Consider the following 22,208-nt stretch of genomic DNA (forward strand, 5'->3'; position numbering starts at 1 on the left):
GAGGGAGGGAGGGGGGAGAGGAGAGGGAGTTGGTGAGTGAGGGAGAGGGGAGAGGAGAGGAGTTGGTGAGTGAGGGAGAGGGGGAGAGGAGAGGGAGTTGGTGAGTGAGGGAGAGGGGGACGAGGAGAGGGAGTTGGTGAGTGAGGGAGGGAGGGGGGAGAGGAGAGGGAGTTGGTGAGTGAGGGAGAGGGGAGAGAGGAGAGGGAGTCTGGTGAGTGAGGAGCGTGAGAGAGGAGAGGGAGTTGGTGAGTGAGGGAGGGAGGGGGGAGAGGAGAGGAGTTGGTGAGTGAGGAGTGAGTGAGTGAGTGAGTGAAGGCGTAAGTGAGTGGTGAGTGAGTGGTGAGAGTGAGTGGAGTGAGTGAGTGAGTGAGGGAGTGAGTGAGTGAGTGAGTGAGTGAGTGAGTGAGTGAGTGAGGGAGTGAGGGAGTGAGTGAGGGAGTGAAGTGAGTGAGTGAGTGAGTGAGGGAGTGAGTGAGTGAGTGAGGGAGTGAGTGAGTGAGTGGTGAGAGAGTGAGTGAGGAGTGAGTGTGAGGGTGAGAGGTGGGTGAGTGAGTGGGTGAGTGAGGGAGTGAGGGAGTGAGTGGGTGAGAGAGTGGGTGAGTGAGTGAGTGAGTGAGGGAGTGAGGGAGTGAGGTGAGTGAGTGAGGGAGTGAGTGGTGAGGGAGTGAGAGAGTGGAGTGAGTGGGTGAGAGAGTGGGTGAGTGAGAGAGTGAGGGAGTGAGTGAGCGAGTGAGGGAGTGAGTGAGTGAGTGAGTGAGGGAGTGAGTGCATGAGGGAGTGAGTGAGTGAGTGGGTGAGAGAGTGGGTGAGTGAGTGAGAGAGTGAGTGAGTGAGTGTGTGCGTGTGTGAGTGAGTGAGGGAGTGAGGGAGTGAGTGGGTGAGTCAGTGAGGGAGTGAGTGAGTGAGTGAGTGAATGAGTGAGTGAGGTGAGTGAGTGAATGAGTAGTGAGGGAGGTGAGTGAGTGAGTGAGTGAGTGAGGTGGGTGAGAGAGTGAGGGAGTGAGTGAGTGAGTGAGGGAGTGAGGGAGTGAGTGAGAGAGGGAGTGAGTGCATGAGGGAGTGAGTGAGTGAGGAGGGTGAGAGGAGTGGGTGAGTGAGGGAGGGAGGGGAGAGGAGAGGGAGTTGGTGAGTGAGGGAGGGAGGGGGGAGAGGGAGAGGGAGTTGGTGAGTGAGGGAGGGAGGGGGGAGAGGAGAGGGAGTTGGTGAGTGAGGGAGGGAGGGGGGAGAGGGAGAGGGAGTTGGTGAGTGAGGGAGAGGGGGAGAGGAGAGGGAGTTGGTGAGTGAGGGAGGAGGGGGAGAGGAGAGGGAGTTGGTGAGTTGAGGGAGAGGGGGAGAGGGAGGGAGTTGGTGAGTGAGGGAGGGAGAGGGGAGAGGAGAGGGAGTTGGTGAGTGAGGGAGAGGGGGAGAGGAGAGGGAGGTTGGTGAGTGAGGGAGGGAGAGAGGAGAGGGAGTTGGTGAGTGAGGGAGGGAGGGGGGAGAGGAGAGGGAGTTGGTGAGTGAGGGTGTGAGTGAGTGAGTGAGTGAAGGGTAGTGAGTGTGTGAGTGAGTGGGTGAGTGAGTGAGTGGGTGAGTGAGTGTGTGAGGGAGTGAGTGAGTGTGTGAGTGAGTGGGTGAGTGAGTGAGTGGGGAGTGAGGGAAGTGAGTGGGGTGTGGAGTGAGTGAGTGAGTGAGTGAGGGTGTGTGTGGTGAGGGTGTGAGTGTGTGGTGTGGGTGAGTGAGTGAGTGGGGAGTGAGTGAGTGGTGTGGTGAGAGAGTGGGTGAGTGAGTGGTGTGAGTGAGGGAGTGAGGTGAGTGAGTGGGTGAGAGAGTGGGTGAGGGTGTGAAGTGATGTGAGTGTGGTGAGTGGTGTGAGTGAGTGAGGAGTGGGGGTGAGTGAGTGAGTGAGGGAGTGAGTGGTTGAGGAGTGAGAGAGTGGTGTGAGTGGGTGTGAGTGGTGGGTGATGTGAGTGAGTGAGGGAGTGAGGAGTGTGGGAGTGGAGTGAGTGAGTGAGTGAGGGAGTGAGTGCATGAGGGAGTGAGTGAGTGAGTGGGTGATGAGGTGGGTGAGTGGTGTGAGAGAGTGAGTGGTGAGTGTGTGAGTGTGTGAGTGAGTGAGGGAGTGAGGGAGTGAATGTGTGAGTGAGTGAGTGTGTGATGAGTCAGTGAGGGAGTGAGTGAGGTGAGTGGAGTGAGTGAGTTGGGTGAGAGAGTGAGGGAGTGAGTTGAGTGAGTGAGGGAGTGTGGGGAGTGGTGTGAGGGAGTGTGTGAGTGGGTGTGGGTGGGTGAGTGAGTGTGTGAGTGTGTGGGTGAGTGATGTGAGTGGGTGGAGAGGTGTGGGTGAATGGTGTGAGTGAGTGGGTGTGTGGGTGAGAGAGTGTGTGAGTGGGTGAGAGAGTGAGTGTGTGAGTGAGTGGTGGGTGAGTGTGTGAGTGGGTGTGGAGAGTGGGTGAATGGGTGTGTGAGTGGGTGGTGGGTGATGTGAGTGAGTGAGTGTGTGAGGGAGTGAGTGCTATGAGGGAGTGAGTGTGTGAGTGGGTGAGAGAGTGGGTGAGTGAGTGGTGGAGTGAGTGAGTGAGTGTGTGAGTGTGTGAGTGAGTGAGGGAGTGAGTGGGTGAGTCAGTGAGGGAGTGTGTGAGTGAGGGTGTGAGTGAGGGGTGTGAGGGTGTGAGTGAATGAGTGAGTGAGTGAGGGAGTGAGGGAGTGATTGTTTCCCTGTTGGGGAGCGGGTGTGTGTCCATATTGTTTATGAATGTAGTCAGGGGATGGAGCGAGTGGGAGAGATTATACCCTCAGGGGCGAGTGATTCCCTCGGAGGGACACTCCCTCAGCGCACACTCCCTACCACCTGCACTCAATCTGTGCACTCACACATACACACAGCAACAATATCCCTGTAACACACTCCACTCCCTCAGCACTGACCCTCCGACAGTGCGGCCCTCCCTCAGTACTGACCCTCCGACAGTGCGGCCCTCCCTCAGCACTGACCCTCCGACAGTGCGGCCCTCCCCTCAGCACTGACCCTCCGACAGTGCGGCCCCCTCCCTCAGCACTGACCCTCCGACAGTGCGGCCCTCCCTCAGCACTGACCCTCCCACAGTGCGGCCCTCCCTCAGAACTGACCCTCCGACAGTGCGGCCCTCCCTCAGCACTGACCCTCCGACAGTGCGGCCCTCCCTCAGCACTGACCCTCCGACAGTGCGGCCCTCCCTCAGCACTGACCCTCCGACAGTGCGGCCCTCCCTCAGCACTGACCCTCCCACAGTGCGGCCCTCCCTCAGCACTGACCCTCCGACAGTGCGGCCCTCCCTCAGAACTGACCCTCCGACAGTGCGGCCCTCCCTCAGCACTGACCTCGACGTGCGGCCCTCCCTCAGCACTGACCCTCCGACAGTGCGGCCCTCCCTCAGCACTGACCCTCCGACAGTGCGGCCCTCCCTCAGCACTGACCCTCCCGACAGTGCGGCCCTCCCTCAGCACTGACCCTCCGACAGTGCGGCCCTCCCTCAGCACTGACCCTCCGACAGTGCGGCCCTCCCTCAGCGCTGACCCTCCGACAGTGCGGCTCCTCCCTCAGCACTGACCCTCCGACAGTGCGGCCCTCCCTCAGCGCTGACCCTCCGACAGTGCGGCCCTCCCTCAGCACTGACCCTCCGACAGTGCGGCCCTCCCTCAGCACTGACCCTCCGACAGTGCGGCCCTCCCTCAGCACTGACCCTCCGACAGTGCGGCCCTCCCTCAGCACTGACCCTCCCACAGTGCGGCCCCTCCCTCAGCACTGACCCTCCGACAGTGCGGCCCTCCCTCAGCACTGACCCTCCGACAGTGCGGCCCTCCCTCAGCACTGACCCCCCGACAATGCGGCCCTCCCTCAGCACTGACCCTCCGACAGTGCGGCCCTCCCTCAGCGCTGACCCTCCGACAGTGCGGCCCTCCCTCAGCACTGACCCTCCGACAGTGCGGCCCTCCCTCAGTACTGACCCTCCGACAGTGCGGCCCTCCCTCAGCACTGACCCTCCGACAGTGCGGCCCTCCCTCAGCGCTGACCCTCCGACAGTGCGGCCCTCCCTCAGCACTGACCCTCCGACAGTGCGGGCCCTCCCTCAGCGCTGACCCTCCGACAGTGCGGCCCTCCCTCAGCGCTGAGCCTAACTCCCTGTGTGCTTGCATTGCAGTTGATCGCCATGACGGCGGCCATGTTGAAACATGAGGAAGCCACCCGGATCCAGTGACCGAGCCCCTCTCCCAGATTCCGGGATTTCCTGACTATTTCCCAAGCGCCCAGCTCCCTCCGGGAACGTACATGGCTCCCAGCTTGGACCCCGATGAGGAGGACGAGAGGGATGAGGAACGCCACAGACTGAGGAACCTCGGGGTAGGTTTCCCACAATTCCCTTGGTGTGAGTTGGCGTGAGTAATCACCCAGGCGGCCGGTTTAGTGTCAAACCCAATGGGCCTGGAGTCACGTGTAGGCCCAGGCCAGGTCAGGACGTCCCCAGGACGACATTAGCGGAACCAGTGGCCTTTTCCCGACCATCGTCCCGCGGATTTCCCGGTCCTCGCGAGACCCAGAATTCCGGACCTTCCAAGGCTGCGGTGATGGGGTTTGAACCAGGGACCCCGGGAGGTTGGCTGGGGCTCTGCGCGGACGCCCCAGACTCAGAACAGCGAGGGCATCGCCTCCCGTTGTGTTTGACACCCCCCCCCCCAACCCCCCTACCCAACCACGAAGCGGTCCCCTCCACCAGCCCCTGACCCCACACCGTCTCGGCCCACTCCCCTTGCTGGGGAGGTTCGGAGAGAACGAGGGCGATGGGGCAGGAGGTGGGGGGTGGGGTGGGACAGGAGGGTGCAGGATGGTATCAGGGAGGGCGGAGGGACTCCAGGGGAGAGTTACACAGGGTCTGGGAAGGTGCCGTCCGCAGTAATATTCCAAACCAGGAGCAGTGTGCATCGAGCGGGAATAAACTGCGAGTCTGTGTGTGCGTGTGTGTGTCTGTGTGTGTGGGGGGGGGAGGCTTGTGTGTGTGGGGGGTGTGTATGTGTGAGTGTGTGTGTGAGGGGTGTGTGTGTGTGTATGTGGGGGGGGCGTGTGAATGTGTGTGGGGGGTGTATGTGAGTGTGCGTGTGGGGTATGTATGTGTGAGGGGTGTGTGTGTGTGGGGTGTGTGTGTGTGTATGTGGGGGGGGCGTGTGAATGTGTGTGGGGGGTGTATGTGAGTGTGCGTGTGGGGTATGTATGTGTGAGGGGTGTGTGTGTGTGGGGTGTGTGTGTGTGTATGTGGGGGGGGGCGTGTGAATGTGTGTGGGGGGTGTATGTGAGTGTGCGTGTGGGGTATGTATGTGTGAGTGTGTGTGTGTGTGGTGTGAGTGTGTGTGTGGGGTGTGTGTGTGTGGGGTGTGTGTGTGTGTATGTGGGGGGTGTGTGTGTGGGGTGTGTGTGAGTGTGCGTGTGGGGTGTGTATGTGTGAGTGTGTGTGTGTGGTGTGGAGTGTGTGTGAGGGGTGTGTGTGTGGGGTGGTGTGTGTGTGTGTGGGGGGGGTGTGTGAGTGTGTGGGATGTGTGTGTGGGATGTGTGTGTGTGTGCGTCTGTGGGGTGTGTGTGAGTGTGTGGGGTGTGTGTGGGGGGGGAGTGTGTGTGGGGTGTGTGAGTGTGTGGGATGTGTGTGTGTGTGTGTGGTGTGTGTGTGAGTGTGGTGTGTGTGTGAGTGTGTGTGTGAGGGGTGTGTGTGAGGGGTGTGTGTGAGGGGTGTGTGTGGGGTGTGTGTGTGGGGTGTGTGTGTGAGTGTGTGTGGGGTGTGTGTGTGTGAGTGTGAGTGTGTGTGTGTGAGTGTGTGTGTGGGGTGTGTGTGTGGGGTGTGTGTGTGGGTGTGTGTGTGGGGTGTGTGTGTGGCGGTGTGTGTGTGATTGTGTGGGGGGGTGTGGGAGTGTGGGGGGTGTGTGAGTGTGTGGGATGTGTGTGTGGGATGTGTGTGTGTGTGGTCTGTGGGGGTGTGTGTGAGTGTGTGGGGTGTGTGTGGGGGGGGAGTGTGTGTGTTGGTGTGTGAGTGTGTGGGTGTGTGTGTGTGTGAGTGTGTGTGTGTTGTGTGTGTGTGTGTGAGTGTGTGTGTGTGAGTGTGAGTGTGTGTGTGAGTGTGTGTGTGAGGGGTGTGTGTGGGGGGGGAGTGTGTGTGTTGGTGTGTGAGTGTGTGGGATGTGTGTGTGTGTGTGTGAGTGTGTGTGTGGGGTGTGTGAGTGTGTGGGATGTGTGTGTGTGTGTGAGTGTGTGTGTGGGGTATGTGAGTGTGTGCGTCTGTGGGGTGTGTGTGAGTGTGTGGGGTGTGTGTGGGGGGGGAGTGTGTGTGTGGGGTGTGTGAGTGTGTGGGATGTGTGTGTGGGATGTGTGTGTGTGTGTGGGGTGTGTGAGTGTGTGGGATGTGTGTGTGGGATGTGTGTGTGTGTGTGGGGTGTGTGAGTGTGTGGGATGTGTGTGTGGGATGAGTGTGTGAGTGTGAGTGTGTGTGTGGGGTGTGCGAGTGTGTGGGATGTGTGTGTGGGATGTGTGTGTGTGTGTGAGTGTGTGTGGTGGTGTGTGTGAGTGTGCCTGTGTGGGGGATGTGTGTGTGGATGTGTGTGTGAGTGTGTGGTGGTGTGTGTGAATGTGTGCGTCTGTGGGGTGTGTGTGAGTGTGTGGGGGGAGTGTGTGTGTGTGTGAGTGTGTGGGTGTGTGTGTGTGAGTGTGTGGGTGTGGGTGTGTGAGTGTGTGTGTGAGAGAGAGTGTATGTGTGTGAGGGAGGGTGTGTGGGGGGGAGTGTGTGTGTGTGTGTGAGTATGTGTGGTGGTGTGTGTGTCGGAGGGTCAGTGCTGAGGGAGGGCCACACTGTCGGAGGGTCAGTGCTGAGGGAGGGCCGCACTGTCGGAGGGTCAGTGCTGAGGGAGCACCGCACTGTCGGAGGGTCAGTACTGAGGGAGGGCCGCACTCTCAGAGGGTCAGTGCTGAGGGAGGGCCGCACTGTGGGAGGGTCAGTGCTGAGGGAGGGCCGCACTGTGGGAGGGTCAGTGCTGAGGGAGGGCCGCACTGTGGGAGGGTCAGTGCTGAGGGAGGGCCGCACTGTGGGAGGGTCAGTGCTGAGGGAGGGCCGCACTGTGGGAGGGTCAGTGCTGAGGGAGGGCCGCACTGTCGGAGGGTCAGTGCTGAGGGAGGGCCGCACTGTGGAAGGGTCAGTGCTGAGGGAGGGCCGCACTGTCGGAGGGTCAGTGCTGAGGGAGGGCCGCACTGTGGGAGGGTCAGTGCTGAGGGAGGGCCGCACTGTGGGAGGGTCAGTGCTGAGGGAGGGCCGCACTGTGGGAGGGTCAGTGCTGAGGGAGGGCCGCACTGTGGGAGGGTCAGTGCTGAGGGAGGGCCGCACTGTGGGAGGGTCAGTGCTGAGGGAGGGCCGCACTGTGGGAGGGTCAGTGCTGAGGGAGGGCCGCACTGTGGGAGGGTCAGTGCTGAGGGAGGGCCGCACTGTGGGAGGGTCAGTGCTGAGGGAGGGCCGCACTGTGGGAGGGTCAGTGCTGAGGGAGGGCCGCACTGTCGGAGGGTCAGTGCTGAGGGAGCGCCGCACTGTTGTAGGGTCAGTGCTGAGGGAGGGCCGCACTGTCGGAGGGTCAGTGCTGAGGGAGCGCCGCACTGTTGTAGGGTCAGTGCTGAGGGAGGGCCGCACTGTCGGAGGGTCAGTGCTGAGGGAGCGCCGCACTGTTGTAGGGTCAGTGCTGAGGGAGGGCCGCACTGTCGGAGGGTCAGTGCTGAGGGAGGGCCGCACTGTCGGAGGGTCAGTGCTGAGGGAGGGCCGCACTGTCGGAGGGTCAGTGCTGAGGGAGGGCCGTACTGTCGGAGGGTCAGTACTGAGGGAGTGCCGCACTGTCGGAGGGTCAGTGCTGAGGGAGGGCCGCACTGTGGGAGGGTCAGTGCTGAGGGAGGGCCGCACTGTCGGAGGGTCAGTGCTGAGGGAGGGCCGCACTGTCGGAGGGTCAGTGCTGAGGGAGGGCCGCACTGTCGGAGGGTCAGTGCTGAGGGAGGGCCGCACTGTCAGAGGGTCAGTGCTGAGGGAGGGCCGCACTGTCGGAGGGTCAGTGCTGAGGGAGGGCCGCACCGTCGGAGGGCCAGTGCTGAGGGAGGGCCGCACCGTCGGAGGGCCAGTGCTGAGGGAGGGCCGCACTGTCGGAGGGTCAGTGCTGAGGGAGGGCCGCACTGTCGGAGGGTCAGTGCTGAGGGAGCGCTGATCAGACCGATATCCGGTTGGAGTCTCCCTGAAGCGGGTGAGTTCGCCTTTAAATGGAGGCGAGGCACTGGGGGAGTGCGGCCGAGGGGATTGGGAATCAGAGGTGGGGTACACCAGGTGGGGGAATGTGGGGTGCTGTTTGGAAGTGTTTGACCCTGAACCCTGAGGGAGTAGCAGTTTCTTGGGTTTGGTGAGGGTCCCCGTCGCTGAGGAGTTGAATCCACGGGCGCTGTGTGTGTGTGTCTCTGTCTCTCTCTCACTGTGGGGTGAACCTGCCCTCTTCCTTCCTTCTCGCAGTTCGGCCAGGCGGTGTCGGGAGTGTTCAGCGCCGTGCTCGGCCTGATTATTATCTTCATTTCCCGTTGGAAGCTGAGTTTCCCCATCCTGGTGGGGACCCCCTGGTGGACTGGAGTCTTGGTAAGGCCCGGTGTGTGCTGGCGGACTCTCGCGGCGTTGGGAGGTGCTCAGTATTTCCCCGCAGGGTCAGCGCGACGCCGGCGTCAGGACCGATGCTCGGTTTCAGCACCTCACTAAAGCTCCCCCCCCCTCCCCAACCCCAAACCCCTCCGCCTCCCCCCACCGCCCCCAGGACGGCGTGGGTTCCTCACGGCCTTTCGACTAGGCCTCAGGCCTGAGTGTCAGTGCGCTCCCCACTCCCTCTGAAGGAGGCCCTGTCTCTCCGAATCGAACCCTGCGCTCCCTCGATCAGATTGGGGGCGATCAGATCGCCTCCCACCAAGGTTTACACGCTTCACGTTAGATGGGAACTGGACACACCCACCCTGGGGGGGGGTTAGAGTCACACACCATAGAAACAGACCCTTCGGCCCAACCCCGTCCGTGCTGACCCAGATATCCCAACCCAATCTAGTCCCACCTGCCAGCACCCAGCCCATGTCCCCCCCAAACCCTTCCTATCCATATCCCCATCCAAATGCCTCTTAAATGTTGTCATTGTACCAGCCCCCACCACATCCTCTGGCAGCTCATTCCATACACGTACCACCCTCTGGGTGAAAAAGTTGCCCCTTAGGTCTCTTTTATATCTTTCCCCTCTCACCCTAAACCTATGCCCCTCTAGTTCTGGACTCCCCCCGACCCCAGGGAAAAGACTTTGTCTATTTATCCTATCCATATCCCTCATGATTTTATAAACCTCTATAAGGTCACCCCTCAGCCTCCGACGCTCCAGGGAAAACAGCCCCAGCCTGTTCAGCCTCTCCCTGTAGCTCAAACCCTCCAACCCTGGCAACATCCTTGTAAATCTTTTCTGAGCCCTTTCAAGTTTCACAACATCTTTCCGATAGGAAGGAGACCAGAATTGCACACTGGTGTGTGAGTGATTGTGTGTGAGAGAGGGTGTATTTGTGTGTAATATATGGACACACACTCTCTCTCTCACACACACACACGCACAAACACACACGCACACGCAAACACATGCACACACACATGCGCGCACGCACACGCACATACACACACACAGACACACACACAGACACATACATGCACACACACGTACACACATGCACACACACCCGTATACATACACACACACACACCTACACACGCACACACATACACACACACATGTACACACACATACACACACACGTACACGCACACACACGTACACACACACGTATACACACACGTATATACACACACACATATACACACATGTATAGACACACACGCACGCACACACGCACACACGTATAGACACACACACGCACACACACGTACACACACACACGTATACACACACACAGTACACGCACACACACCGTACACGCACACACACGTACACACACGTATACACACACGTATATACACACATATGTATAGACACACACGCACACACGCACACACGTATAGACACACACACACGCACACACACACGTACACACACACACACATACACACACATGTACACACACACGTACACACACACACACCGTACACGCACACACACCATACACGCACACACACGTACACACACACGTATACACACACGTATATACACACACACATATACACACACATGTATAGACACACACGCACGCACACACGCACACACGTATAGACACACACACACGCACACACACACGTACACACACACCGTACACGCACACACACGTACACACACACGTATACACACACGTATATACACACACACATATACACACACACGTATAGACACACACACACGCACACACACACACCGTACACACACACACCATACACACACACAGTACACGCACACACACGTACACACACACGTATACACACACGTATATATACACACACATATACACACACATGTATAGACACACACGCACGCACACACGCACACCGTACACACACACATACACACACACACACCGTACACATACACACACCGTACACACACACACACACCATACACACACACCGTACACACACACACCGTACACACACACGTACACACGCACACCGTACACACACACGTACACACACACACACCGTATACATACACACACACCGTACACACACACACACCGTACACACACACCATACACACACACACACGTGCACACACACACACGTACACACATACACCGTACACACACACACGTACACACATACACACCGTACACATACACACACACACCGTACACACACACACCGTACACACCGTACACACACACACACACACATGCACACACACACGTACACACACACACCGTACACACACACACGTACACACACACACACCGTACACATACACACACACACGTACACACACACACACCGTACACACACACACCGTACACACACACACACATGCACACACACACACGTACACACACACACCGTACACACACACATGTACACACACACACCGTACACATACACACACCGTGCACACACACACACACACCGTACACACACACACACACCGTACACACATCCACACACACACACATGTACACACACACACACCGTACAAACACACACACTGTGCACACACACACGTACACACACACACACCGTATACACACACACACACATACACACACAGTCCTAAAGATGTATATATTCAAGTCTCAACAACACCTTGACCCATTGGTTATATCTTGGTGAATCGGAGCCAGGACATTGGCCAATCAGTGCCCTTTCTCTCTCGGGCAGCACAAATTGTGACGAGGGGCTGAAATGTGGCACTCTTGTGTGTGGTCCTGATGGCTGTGAGTGGGAACACACCTCTCAATGCAGCATGATCCATTGCTAGGGGTGGGGGGAGGGAAGCCTCACGACTGAGGGAGGGGGGGGGCGAGAGGTAGGGAGGGAGAGAGAGAGGGGGGAGAGATGGGGGAGGGAAGGAGGGAGGAGAGAGAGAGGGGAGGGAAGGAGGGGAGAGAGAGAGAGAGGAGATGGAGCTGGAGAGGGAGGGAGGGAGATGAAGAGGGAGGGAGATAGAGAGGGAGAGAAGGAGAGGAGAGGGAGGGAGGAAGATGGAGAGGGAGAGAGGGAGATGGAGAGGGAGGGAGGGAGAGGGAGAGGGAGGGAGGGAGATGGAGAGGGAGGGAGGGAGAGAGAGAGGGAGGGAAGGAGGGGAGTGGGAGAAGGAGGGAGGGAGGGGAGAGGGAGGGAGGGAGATGGAGAGGGAGGGAAGGAGGGGAGAGGGAGAGGGAGAGGGAGGCAGATGGAGAGGGAGGGAGGGAGGGAGATGGAGAGGGAGGGAGGGAGGGAGAGAGAGAGGGAGGGAAGGAGGGGAGTGGGAGAAGGAGGGAGGGGAGAGGGAGGGAGGGAGGGGAGAGAGGGATGAAGAGGGAGGGAGAGGGAGAGGGAGGAAGAGAAAGGGAGAAGAATGGAGGGAGGAGAGAGGGAGAGAGAGGAGAAGAGGGAGGTTGAGGGAGGGAGAGGGAGAGCGGAACGAGGGCGAGGGCGAGGGAATGGGAGAGGAAGAGAGGAATGGAGGGGTTGAGAGATAACGGGAGAGGTGGTATATGGGCTAGAGGGGGGTTACAGAGATAGGGAGGGGGTGTGGGGGATGGAGGGGGTTACAGTGATAGGGAGGGGGTGTAGGGGCTGGAGGGGTTTACAGAGATAGGGAGGGGGTGTAGGGGCTGGAGGGGAGTTACAGAGATAGGGAGGGGGTGTATGGGCTGGAGGGGGGTTACAGAGATAGGGAGGGGGTGTAGGGGCTGGAGGGGGGTTACAGAGATAGGGAGGGGGTGTAGGGGGTTACAGAGATAGGGAGGGGGTGTAGGGGCTGGAGGGGGGTTACAGAGATAGGGAGGGGGTGTAGGGGCTGGAGGGGGTTACAGAGATAGGGAGGGGGTGTAGGGGCTGGAGGGGGTTACAGAGATAGGGAGGGGGTGTAGGGGCTGGAGGGGGGTTACAGAGATAGGGAGGGGGTGTAGGGGGTTACAGAGATAGGGAGGGGGTGTAGGGGCTGGAGGGGGGTTACAGAGATAGGGAGGGGGTGTAGGGGCTGGAGGGGGTTACAGAGATAGGGAGGGGGTGTAGGGGCTGGAGGGGGGTTACAGAGATAGGGAGGGGGTGTAGGGGCTGGAGGGGGGTTACAGAGGTAGGGAGGGGGGTGAGTGAGGAGGACGTGCGGTGCTGGGTGAGGGTTTGAGGAGTGGGTGATCTGGGAGTGAGTGTGTGTGTGAGTGTGTGTGTGTGTGTGTGTGTGTGTGGGTGTGTGGGTGGGTGTGTCTATGACCCCTGACCTTGCCGTTCTCTCTCTCTCTCCCCCACCCCCCCCCCCAGGCAACTGTTGCTGGTCTCCTTGCGCTCGCGGTCCGGAGCACCACCAATAAATCCATGGTATGTTGGAGGGGGTCTTCGGGGTCTGTCTGTGAGGGGGGGCGACAGGGAGGGGGGCATGGGGGATGGGTACACAGAGGGGGAGGGGTGGGGAGGGGGAAAAGGAGGGGGAAGGGTGGGAGGGGGAAGGGGTGGATGGGGGAAAGGGCGGTGGGTGGTCTCTCTGAGCAAGGCCAACATGTGTGTTACTGCACACCCCTAAACCTGACCCTGACCCCCGACCCCCAATCCCCAATCACACCCCCCGATCCCCTGATCCCCAATCCCCAATCACACCCCATGACCCCCAATCCCCAATCACACCCCGACCCCCAATCCCCAATCACACCCCGACCCCCAATCCCCAATCACACCCCCCTGACCCCAATCCCCAATCACACCCCCTGACCCCAATCCCCAATCACACCCCAACCCCCAATCCCCAATCACACCCCGACCCCAATCCCCAATCACACCCCAACCCCCAATCCCCAATCACACCCCGACCCCCAATCCCCAATCACACCCCGACCCCCAATCCCCAATCACACCCCGACCCCCAATCCCCAATCATACCCCCTGACCGCAATCCCCAATCACACCCCGACCCCCAATCCCCAATCACACCCCTGACCGCAATCCTCAATCACACCCCTGACCCCCAATCCCCAATCACACCCCCTGACCCCAATCCCCAATCACACCCCGACCCCAATCCCCCAATCACACCCCAACCCCCAATCCCCAATCACACCCCGACCCCCAATCCCCAATCACACCCCCTGACCCCAATCCTCAATCACACCCCTGACCCCAATCCCAATCACACCCCGAACCCCAATCCTCAATCACACCCCCCTGTCCCCAATCCCCAATCACACCCCTGACCCCAATCCCCAATCACACCCCGACCCCCAATCCCCAATCACACCCCGACCCCAATCCCCCAATCACACCCCAACCCCCAATCCCCAATCACACCCCGACCCCCAATCCCCAATCACACCCCCTGACCCCAATCCTCAATCACACCCCTGACCCCAATCCCAATCACACCCCGAACCCCAATCCTCAATCACACCCCCCTGTCCCCAATCCCCAATCACACCCCTGACCCCAATCCCCAATCACACCCCCTGATCCCCAATCCCCTAATCACACCCCCTGTCCCCAATCCCCAATCACACCCCGACCCCAATCCCCTAATCACACCCCCTGTCCCCAATCCCCAATCACACCCCGACCCCCAATCCCCAATCACACCCCTTGACCCCCAATCCCCAATCACACCCCCTGATCCCCAATCCCCAATCACACCCCGACCCCCAATCCCCAATCACACCCCCTGACCCCCAATCCCCAATCACACCCCCTGACCCCAATCCCCAATCACACCCCAACCCCCAATCCCCAATCACACCCCGACCCCCAATCCCCAATCACACCCCTGACCCCAATCCCCAATCACACCCCTGACCCCAAACCCCAATCACACCCCCTGACCCCCAATCCCCAATCACACCCCCTGACCCCAATCCCCAATCACACCCCAACCCCCAATCCCCAATCACACCCCGACCCCCAATCCCCAATCACACCCCGACCCCCAATCCCCAATCACACCCCCTGACCCCAATCCTCAATCACACCCCTGACCCCAATCCCAATCACACCCCGAACCCCAATCCTCAATCACACCCCCCTGTCCCCAATCCCCAATCACACCCCTGACCCCAATCCCCAATCACACCCCCTGATCCCCAATCCCCTAATCACACCCCCTGTCCCCAATCCCCAATCACACCCCGACCCCAATCCCCTAATCACACCCCCTGTCCCCAATCCCCAATCACACCCCGACCCCCAATCCCCAATCACACCCCTTGACCCCCAATCCCCAATCACACCCCCTGATCCCCAATCCCCAATCACACCCCGACCCCCAATCCCCAATCACACCCCCTGACCCCCAATCCCCAATCACACCCCCTGACCCCAATCCCCAATCACACCCCAACCCCCAATCCCCAATCACACCCCGACCCCCAATCCCCAATCACACCCCTGACCCCAATCCCCAATCACACCCCTGACCCCAAACCCCAATCACACCCCCTGACCCCCAATCCCCAATCACACCCCCTGACCCCAATCCCAATCACACCCCGAACCCCAATCCTCAATCACACCCCCTGTCCCCAATCCCCAATCACACCCCTGACCCCAATCCCCAATCACACCCCGACCCACAATCCCCAATCACACCCCCTGACCCCCAATCCCCAATCACACCCCCTGACCCCAATCCCCAATCACACCCCAACCCCCAATCCCCAATCACACACCGACCCCCAATCCCCAATCACACCCCTAACCCCAATCCCCAATCACACCCCTGACCCCAATCCCAATCACACCCCGAACCCCAATCCTCAATCACACCCCCTGACCCCGATCCCCAATCACACCCCCCTGACCCCAATCCCAATCACACCCCGAACCCCAATCCTCAATCACACCCCCTGACCCCAATCCCCAATCACACCCCCTACCCCCAATCCCCAATCACACCCCCTGACCCCAATCCCCAATCATACCCCCTGACCCCAATCCCCAATCACACCCCTGACCCCATTCCCCAATCACACCCCCTGTCACCAATCCCCAATCACACCCCTGACCCCAATCCCCAATCATACCCCCTGACCCCAATCCCCAATCACACCCCCGACCCCCAATCCCCAATCACACCCCCTGACCCCAATCCCCAATCATACCCCCTGACCCCAATCCCCAATCACACCCCTGACCCCAATCCCCAATCACACCCCTTACCCCAATCCCCAATCACACCCCCTGACACCCAATCCCCAATCACACCCCTGACCCCCAATCCCCAATCACACCCCCTGACCCCCAATCCCCAATCACACCCCTGACCCCAATCCCCAATCACACCCCGACCCCCAATCCCCAATCACACCCCCTGACCCCAATCCCCAATCACACCCCAACCCCCAATCCCCAATCACACCCCGACCCCCAATCCTCAATCACACCCGCTGTCCCCAATCCCCAATCACACCCCTGACCCCAATCCCCAATCACACCCCTGATCCCCAATCCCCAATCACACCCCGAACCCCAATCCCCAATCACACCCCCTGACCCCCAATCCCCAATCACACCCCCTGACCCCAATCCCCAATCACACCCCAACCCCCAATCCCCAATCACACCCCGACCCCCAATCCCCAATCACACCCCTAACCCCAATCCCCAATCACACCCTCCTGACCCCAATCCCAATCACACCCAGAACCCCAATCCTCAATCACACCCGCTGTCCCCAATCCCCAATCACACCCCTGACCCCAATCCCCAATCACACCCCTGATCCCCAATCCCCAATCACACCCCGAACCCCAATCCCCAATCACACCCCTGACCCCAATCCCCAATCACACCCCAACCCCCAATCCCCAATCACACCCCTGACCCCAATCCCAATCACACCCCGAACCCCAATCCCCAATCACACCCCCTGACCCCGATCCCCAATCACACCCCCCTGACCCCAATCCCAATCACACCCCGAACCCCAATCCTCAATCACACCCCCTGACCCCAATCCCCAATCACACCCCAGACCCCCAATCCCCAATCACACCCCCTGACCCCAATCCCCAATCATACCCCCTGACCCCAATCCCCAATCACACCCCTGACCCCCAATCCCCAATCACACCCCCTGACCCCCAATCCCCAATCACACCCCTGACCCCAATCCCCAATCACACCCCGACCCCCAATCCCCAATCACACCCCCTGACCCCAATCCCCAATCACACCCCAACCCCCAATCCCCAATCACACCCCGACCCCCAATCCTCAATCACACCTGCTGTCCCCAATCCCCAATCACACCCCTGACCCCAATCCCCCAATCACACCCCATCCCCCAATCCTCAATCACACCCCTGATCCCCAATCCCCAATCACACCCCGAACCCCAATCCCCAATCACACCCCTGACCCCAATTCCCAATCACACCCCTGACCACAATCCCCAATCACACCCCCTGACCCCCAATCCCCAAGCACACCCCCTGACCCTCAAACCCCAATCACACCCCCGACCCCAATCGCCAATCACACCCCCTGACCCCAAACCCCAATCACACTCCCTGACCCTAAAACCCCAATCACACCCCTGACCCCAATCCCCATTCATACCCCCTGACCCCAATCACCAATCACACCGCCTGACCCCAATCCCCAATCACACCCACTGACCCCCAATCCCCAATCACACCCCCTGACCCCAATCCCCAATCACACCCCTGACCCCAATCCCCAATCACACCCCGACCCCCAATCCCCAATCACACCCCCTGACCCCAATCCCCAATCACACCCCTGACCCCAATCCCCAATCACACCCCCTGACCCCCAATCCCCAATCACACCCCTGACCCCCAATCCCCAATCACACCCCCTGCCCCCAATCCCCAATCACACCCCTGACCCCAATCCCCAATCACACCCCGACCCCCAATCCCCAATCACACCCCCTGACCCCAATCCCCAATCACACCCCAACCCCCAATCCCCAATCACACCCCGACCCCCAATCCCCAATCACACCCCTAACCCCAATCCCCAATCACACCCTCCTGACCCCAATCCCAATCACACCCCGAACCCCAATCCTCAATCACACCCCCTGTCCCCAATCCCCAATCACACCCCTGACCCCAATCCCCAATCACACCCCGACGCCCAATCCCCAATCACACCCCCTGACCCCCAATCCCCAATCACACCCCCTGACCCCAATCCCCAATCACACCCCAACCCCCAATCCCCAATCACACACCGACCCCCAATCCCCAATCACACCCCAACCCCCAATCCCCAATCACACCCCTAACCCCAATCCCCAATCGCACTCCCCTGACCCCAATCCCCAATCACACCCCGAACCCGAATCCTCAATCACACCCCTGACCCCATTTCCCAATCACACCCCTGACCCCAATCCCCAATCACACCCCCTGACCCCCAATCCCCAATCACACCCCCTGACCCTCAAACCCCAATCACACCCCCGACCCCAATCGCCAATCACACCCCCTGACCCCAAACCCCAATCACACCCCCTGACCCTAAAACCCCAATCACACCCCTGACCCCAATCCCCATTCATACCCCCTGACCCCAATCACCAATCACACCGCCTGACCCCAATCCCCAATCACACCCACTGACCCCCAATCCCCAATCACACCCCCTGACCCCAATCCCCAATCACACCCCTGACCCCAATCCCCAATCACACCCCGACCCCCAATCCCCAATCACACCCCCTGACCCCAATCCCCAATCACACCCCTGACCCCAATCCCCAATCACACCCCCTGACCCCCAATCCCCAATCACACCCCTGACCCCCAATCCCCAATCACACCCCCTGCCCCCAAACCCCAATCACACCCCTGACCCCAATCCCCAATCACACCCCGACCCCCAATCCCCAATCACACCCCCTGACCCCAATCCCCAATCACACCCCAACCCCCAATCCCCAATCACACCCCGACCCCCAATCCCCAATCACACCCCTAACCCCAATCCCCAATCACACCCTCCTGACCCCAATCCCAATCACACCCCGAACCCCAATCCTCAATCACACCCCCTGTCCCCAATCCCCAATCACACCCCTGACCCCAATCCCCAATCACACCCCGACGCCCAATCCCCAATCACACCCCCGACCCCCAATCCCCAATCACACCCCCTGACCCCAATCCCCAATCACACCCCAACCCCCAATCCCCAATCACACACCGACCCCCAATCCCCAATCACACCCCTAACCCCAATCCCCAATCACACCCCTGACCCCAATCCCAATCACACCCCGAACCCCAATCCTCAATCACACCCGCTGTCCCCAATCCCCAATCACACCCCGACCCCCAATCCCCAATCACACCCCGACCCCCAATCCCCAATCACACCCCTAACCCCAATCCCCAATCACACCCTCCTGACCCCAATCCCAATCACACCCCGAACCCCAATCCTCAATCACACCCGCTGTCCCCAATCCCCAATCACACCCCAACCCCCAATCCCCAATCACACCCCGACCCCCAATCCCCAATCACACCCCTAACCCCAATCCCAAATCACACCCTCCTGACCCCAATCCCAATCACACCCCGAACCCCAATCCTCAATCACACCCGCTGTCCCCAATCCCCAATCACACCCCTGATCCCCAATCCCCAATCACACCCCGAACCCCAATCCCCAATCACACCCCTGACCCCAATCCCCAATCACACCCCCTGACCCCAATCCCCAATCACCCCCCAACCCCCATTCCCCAATCACACACCGACCCCCAATCCCCAATCACACCCCTAACCCCAATCCCCAATCACACCCCTGACCCCAATCCCAATCACACCCCGAACCCCAATCCTCAATCACACCCCCTGACCCCGATCCCCAATCACACCCCCCTGACCCCAATCCCAATCACACCCCGAACCCCAATCCTCAATCACACCCCCTGACCCCAATCCCCAATCACACCCCAGACCCCCAATCCCCAATCACACCCCCTGACCCCAATCCCCAATCATACCCCCTGACCCCAATCCCCAATCACATCCCTGACCCCAATCCCCAATCACACCCCCTGTCCCCAATCCCCAATCACACCCCCTGACCCCAATCCCCAATCACACCCCGAACCCCAATCCTCAATCACACCCGCTGTCCCCAATCCCCAATCACACCCCAACCCCCAATCCCCAATCACACCCTGACCCCCAATCCCCAATCACACCCCTAACCCCAATCCCCAATCACACCCTCCTGACCCCAATCCCAATCACACCCCGAACCCCAATCCTCAATCACACCCGCTGTCCCCAATCCCCAATCACACCCCTGACCCCAATCCCCAATCACACCCCTGATCCCCAATCCCCAATCACACCCCGAACCCCAATCCCCAATCACACCCCTGACCCCAATCCCCAATCACACCCCCTGACCCCAATCCCCAATCACACCCCAACCCCCAATCCCCAATCACACACCGACCCCCAATCCCCAATCACACCCCTAACCCCAATCCCCAATCACACCCCTGACCCCAATCCCCAATCACACCCCTGACCCCAATCCCAATCACACCCCGAACCCCAATCCTCAATCACACCCCCTGACCCCGATCCCCAATCACACCCCCCTGACCCCAATCCCAATCACACCCCGAACCCCAATCCTCAATCACACCCCCTGACCCCAATCCCCAATCACACCCCAGACCCCCAATCCCCAATCACACCCCCTGACCCCAATCCCCAATCATACCCCCTGACCCCAATCCCCAATCACACCCCTGACCCCAATCCCCAATCACACCCCCTGTCCCCAATCCCCAATCACACCCCCTGACCCCAATCCCCAATCACACCCCTGACCCCAATCCCCAATCACACCCCCTGACACCCAATCCCCAATCACACCCCTGACCCCCAATCCCCAATCACACCCCCTGACCCCAAATCCCCAATCACACCCCTGACCCCAATCCCCAATCACACCCCGACCCCCAATCCCCAATCACACCCCCTGACCCCAATCCCCAATCACACCCCAACCCCCAATCCCCAATCACACCCCGACCCCCAATCCTCAATCACACCCGCTGTCCCCAATCCCCAATCACACCCCTGACCCCAATCCCCAATCACACCCCTGATCCCCAATCCCCAATCACACCCCGAACCCCAATCCCCAATCACACCCCTGACCCCAATTCCCAATCACACCCCTGACCCCAATCCCCAATCACACCCCCTGACCCCCAATCCCCAATCACACCCCCTGACCCTCAAACCCCAATCACACCCCCGACCCCAATCGCCAATCACACCCCCTGACCCCAAACCCCAATCACACCCCCTGACCCTAAAACCCCAATCACACCCCTGACCCCAATCCCCAATCACACCCCTGATCCCCAATCCCCAATCACACCCCGAACCCAAATCCCCAATCACACCCCTGACCCCAATTCCCAATCACACCCCCTGACCCTAAAAACCCAATCACACCCCTGACCCCAATCCCCATTCATACCCCCTGACCCCAATCCCCAATTACACCCTTGACCCCAATCCCCAATCACACCCCGACCCCCAATCCCCAATCACACCCCCTGACCCCAATCCCCAATCACACCCCTGACCCCAATCCCCAATCACACCCTCCTGACCCCAATCCCAATCACACCCCGAACCCCAATCCTCAATCACACCCGCTGTCCCCAATCCCCAATCACACCCCTGACCCCAATCCCCAATCACACCCCGACCCCCAATCCTCAATCACACCCGCTGTCCCCAATCCCCAATCACACCCCTGACCCCAATCCCCAATCACACCCCTGATCCCCAATCCCCAATCACACCCCGAACCCCAATCCCCAATCACACCCCTGACCCCAATTCCCAATCACACCCCCTGACCCTAAAACCCCAATCACACCCCTGACCCCAATCCCCATTCATACCCCCTGACCCCAATCACCAATCACACCCCCTGACCCCAATCCCCAATCACACCCCCTGACCCCAATCCCCAATCACACCCCTGACCCCAATCCCCAATCACACCCCGACCCCCAATCCCCAATCACACCCCCTGACCCCAATCCCCAATCACACCCCTGACCCCAATCCCCAATCACACCCCCTGACCCCCAATCCCCAATCACACCCCTGACCCCCAATCCCCAATCACACCCCCTGCCCCCAATCCCCAATCACACCCCTGACCCCAATCCCCAATCACACCCCGACCCCCAATCCCCAATCACACCCCCTGACCCCAATCCCCAATCACACCCCAACCCCCAATCCCCAATCACACCCCGACCCCCAATCCCCAATCACACCCAGAACCCCAATCCTCAATCACACCCCCTGTCCCCAATCCCCAATCACACCGCCGATCCCCAATCCCCAATCACAACCCGCACCCCAATCCCCAATCACACCCCTGACCCCAATCCCCAATCACACCCCTGACCCCAATCCCCAATCACACCCCCTGACCCCGATCCCCAATCACACCCACTGACTCCCAATCCCCAATCAC

At 59.8% G+C, this 22,208-nt stretch overlaps 1 protein-coding gene across 1 annotated transcript in view; it reads left to right on the top strand.

Moving 5' to 3' along the window:
* The first annotated feature begins 4,157 nt into the window (after window positions 1-4,157).
* The window catches only part of LOC140468667 (uncharacterized), a 180,674-nt gene continuing 162,623 nt past the window's right edge, over window positions 4,158-22,208 (top strand). Inside the window, exons 1-3 of the mRNA XM_072564744.1 lie at window positions 4,158-4,354; window positions 8,520-8,639; window positions 12,984-13,040. Coding sequence (XP_072420845.1) covers window positions 4,283-4,354; window positions 8,520-8,639; window positions 12,984-13,040 — 249 coding nt within the window. The 5' untranslated portion in view covers window positions 4,158-4,282. The remainder of the gene's footprint in view (window positions 4,355-8,519; window positions 8,640-12,983; window positions 13,041-22,208) is intronic.

Source organism: Chiloscyllium punctatum, chromosome 47 (assembly GCF_047496795.1).
Source record: "Chiloscyllium punctatum isolate Juve2018m chromosome 47, sChiPun1.3, whole genome shotgun sequence".
NCBI classification, from domain to species: domain Eukaryota; kingdom Metazoa; phylum Chordata; class Chondrichthyes; order Orectolobiformes; family Hemiscylliidae; genus Chiloscyllium; species Chiloscyllium punctatum.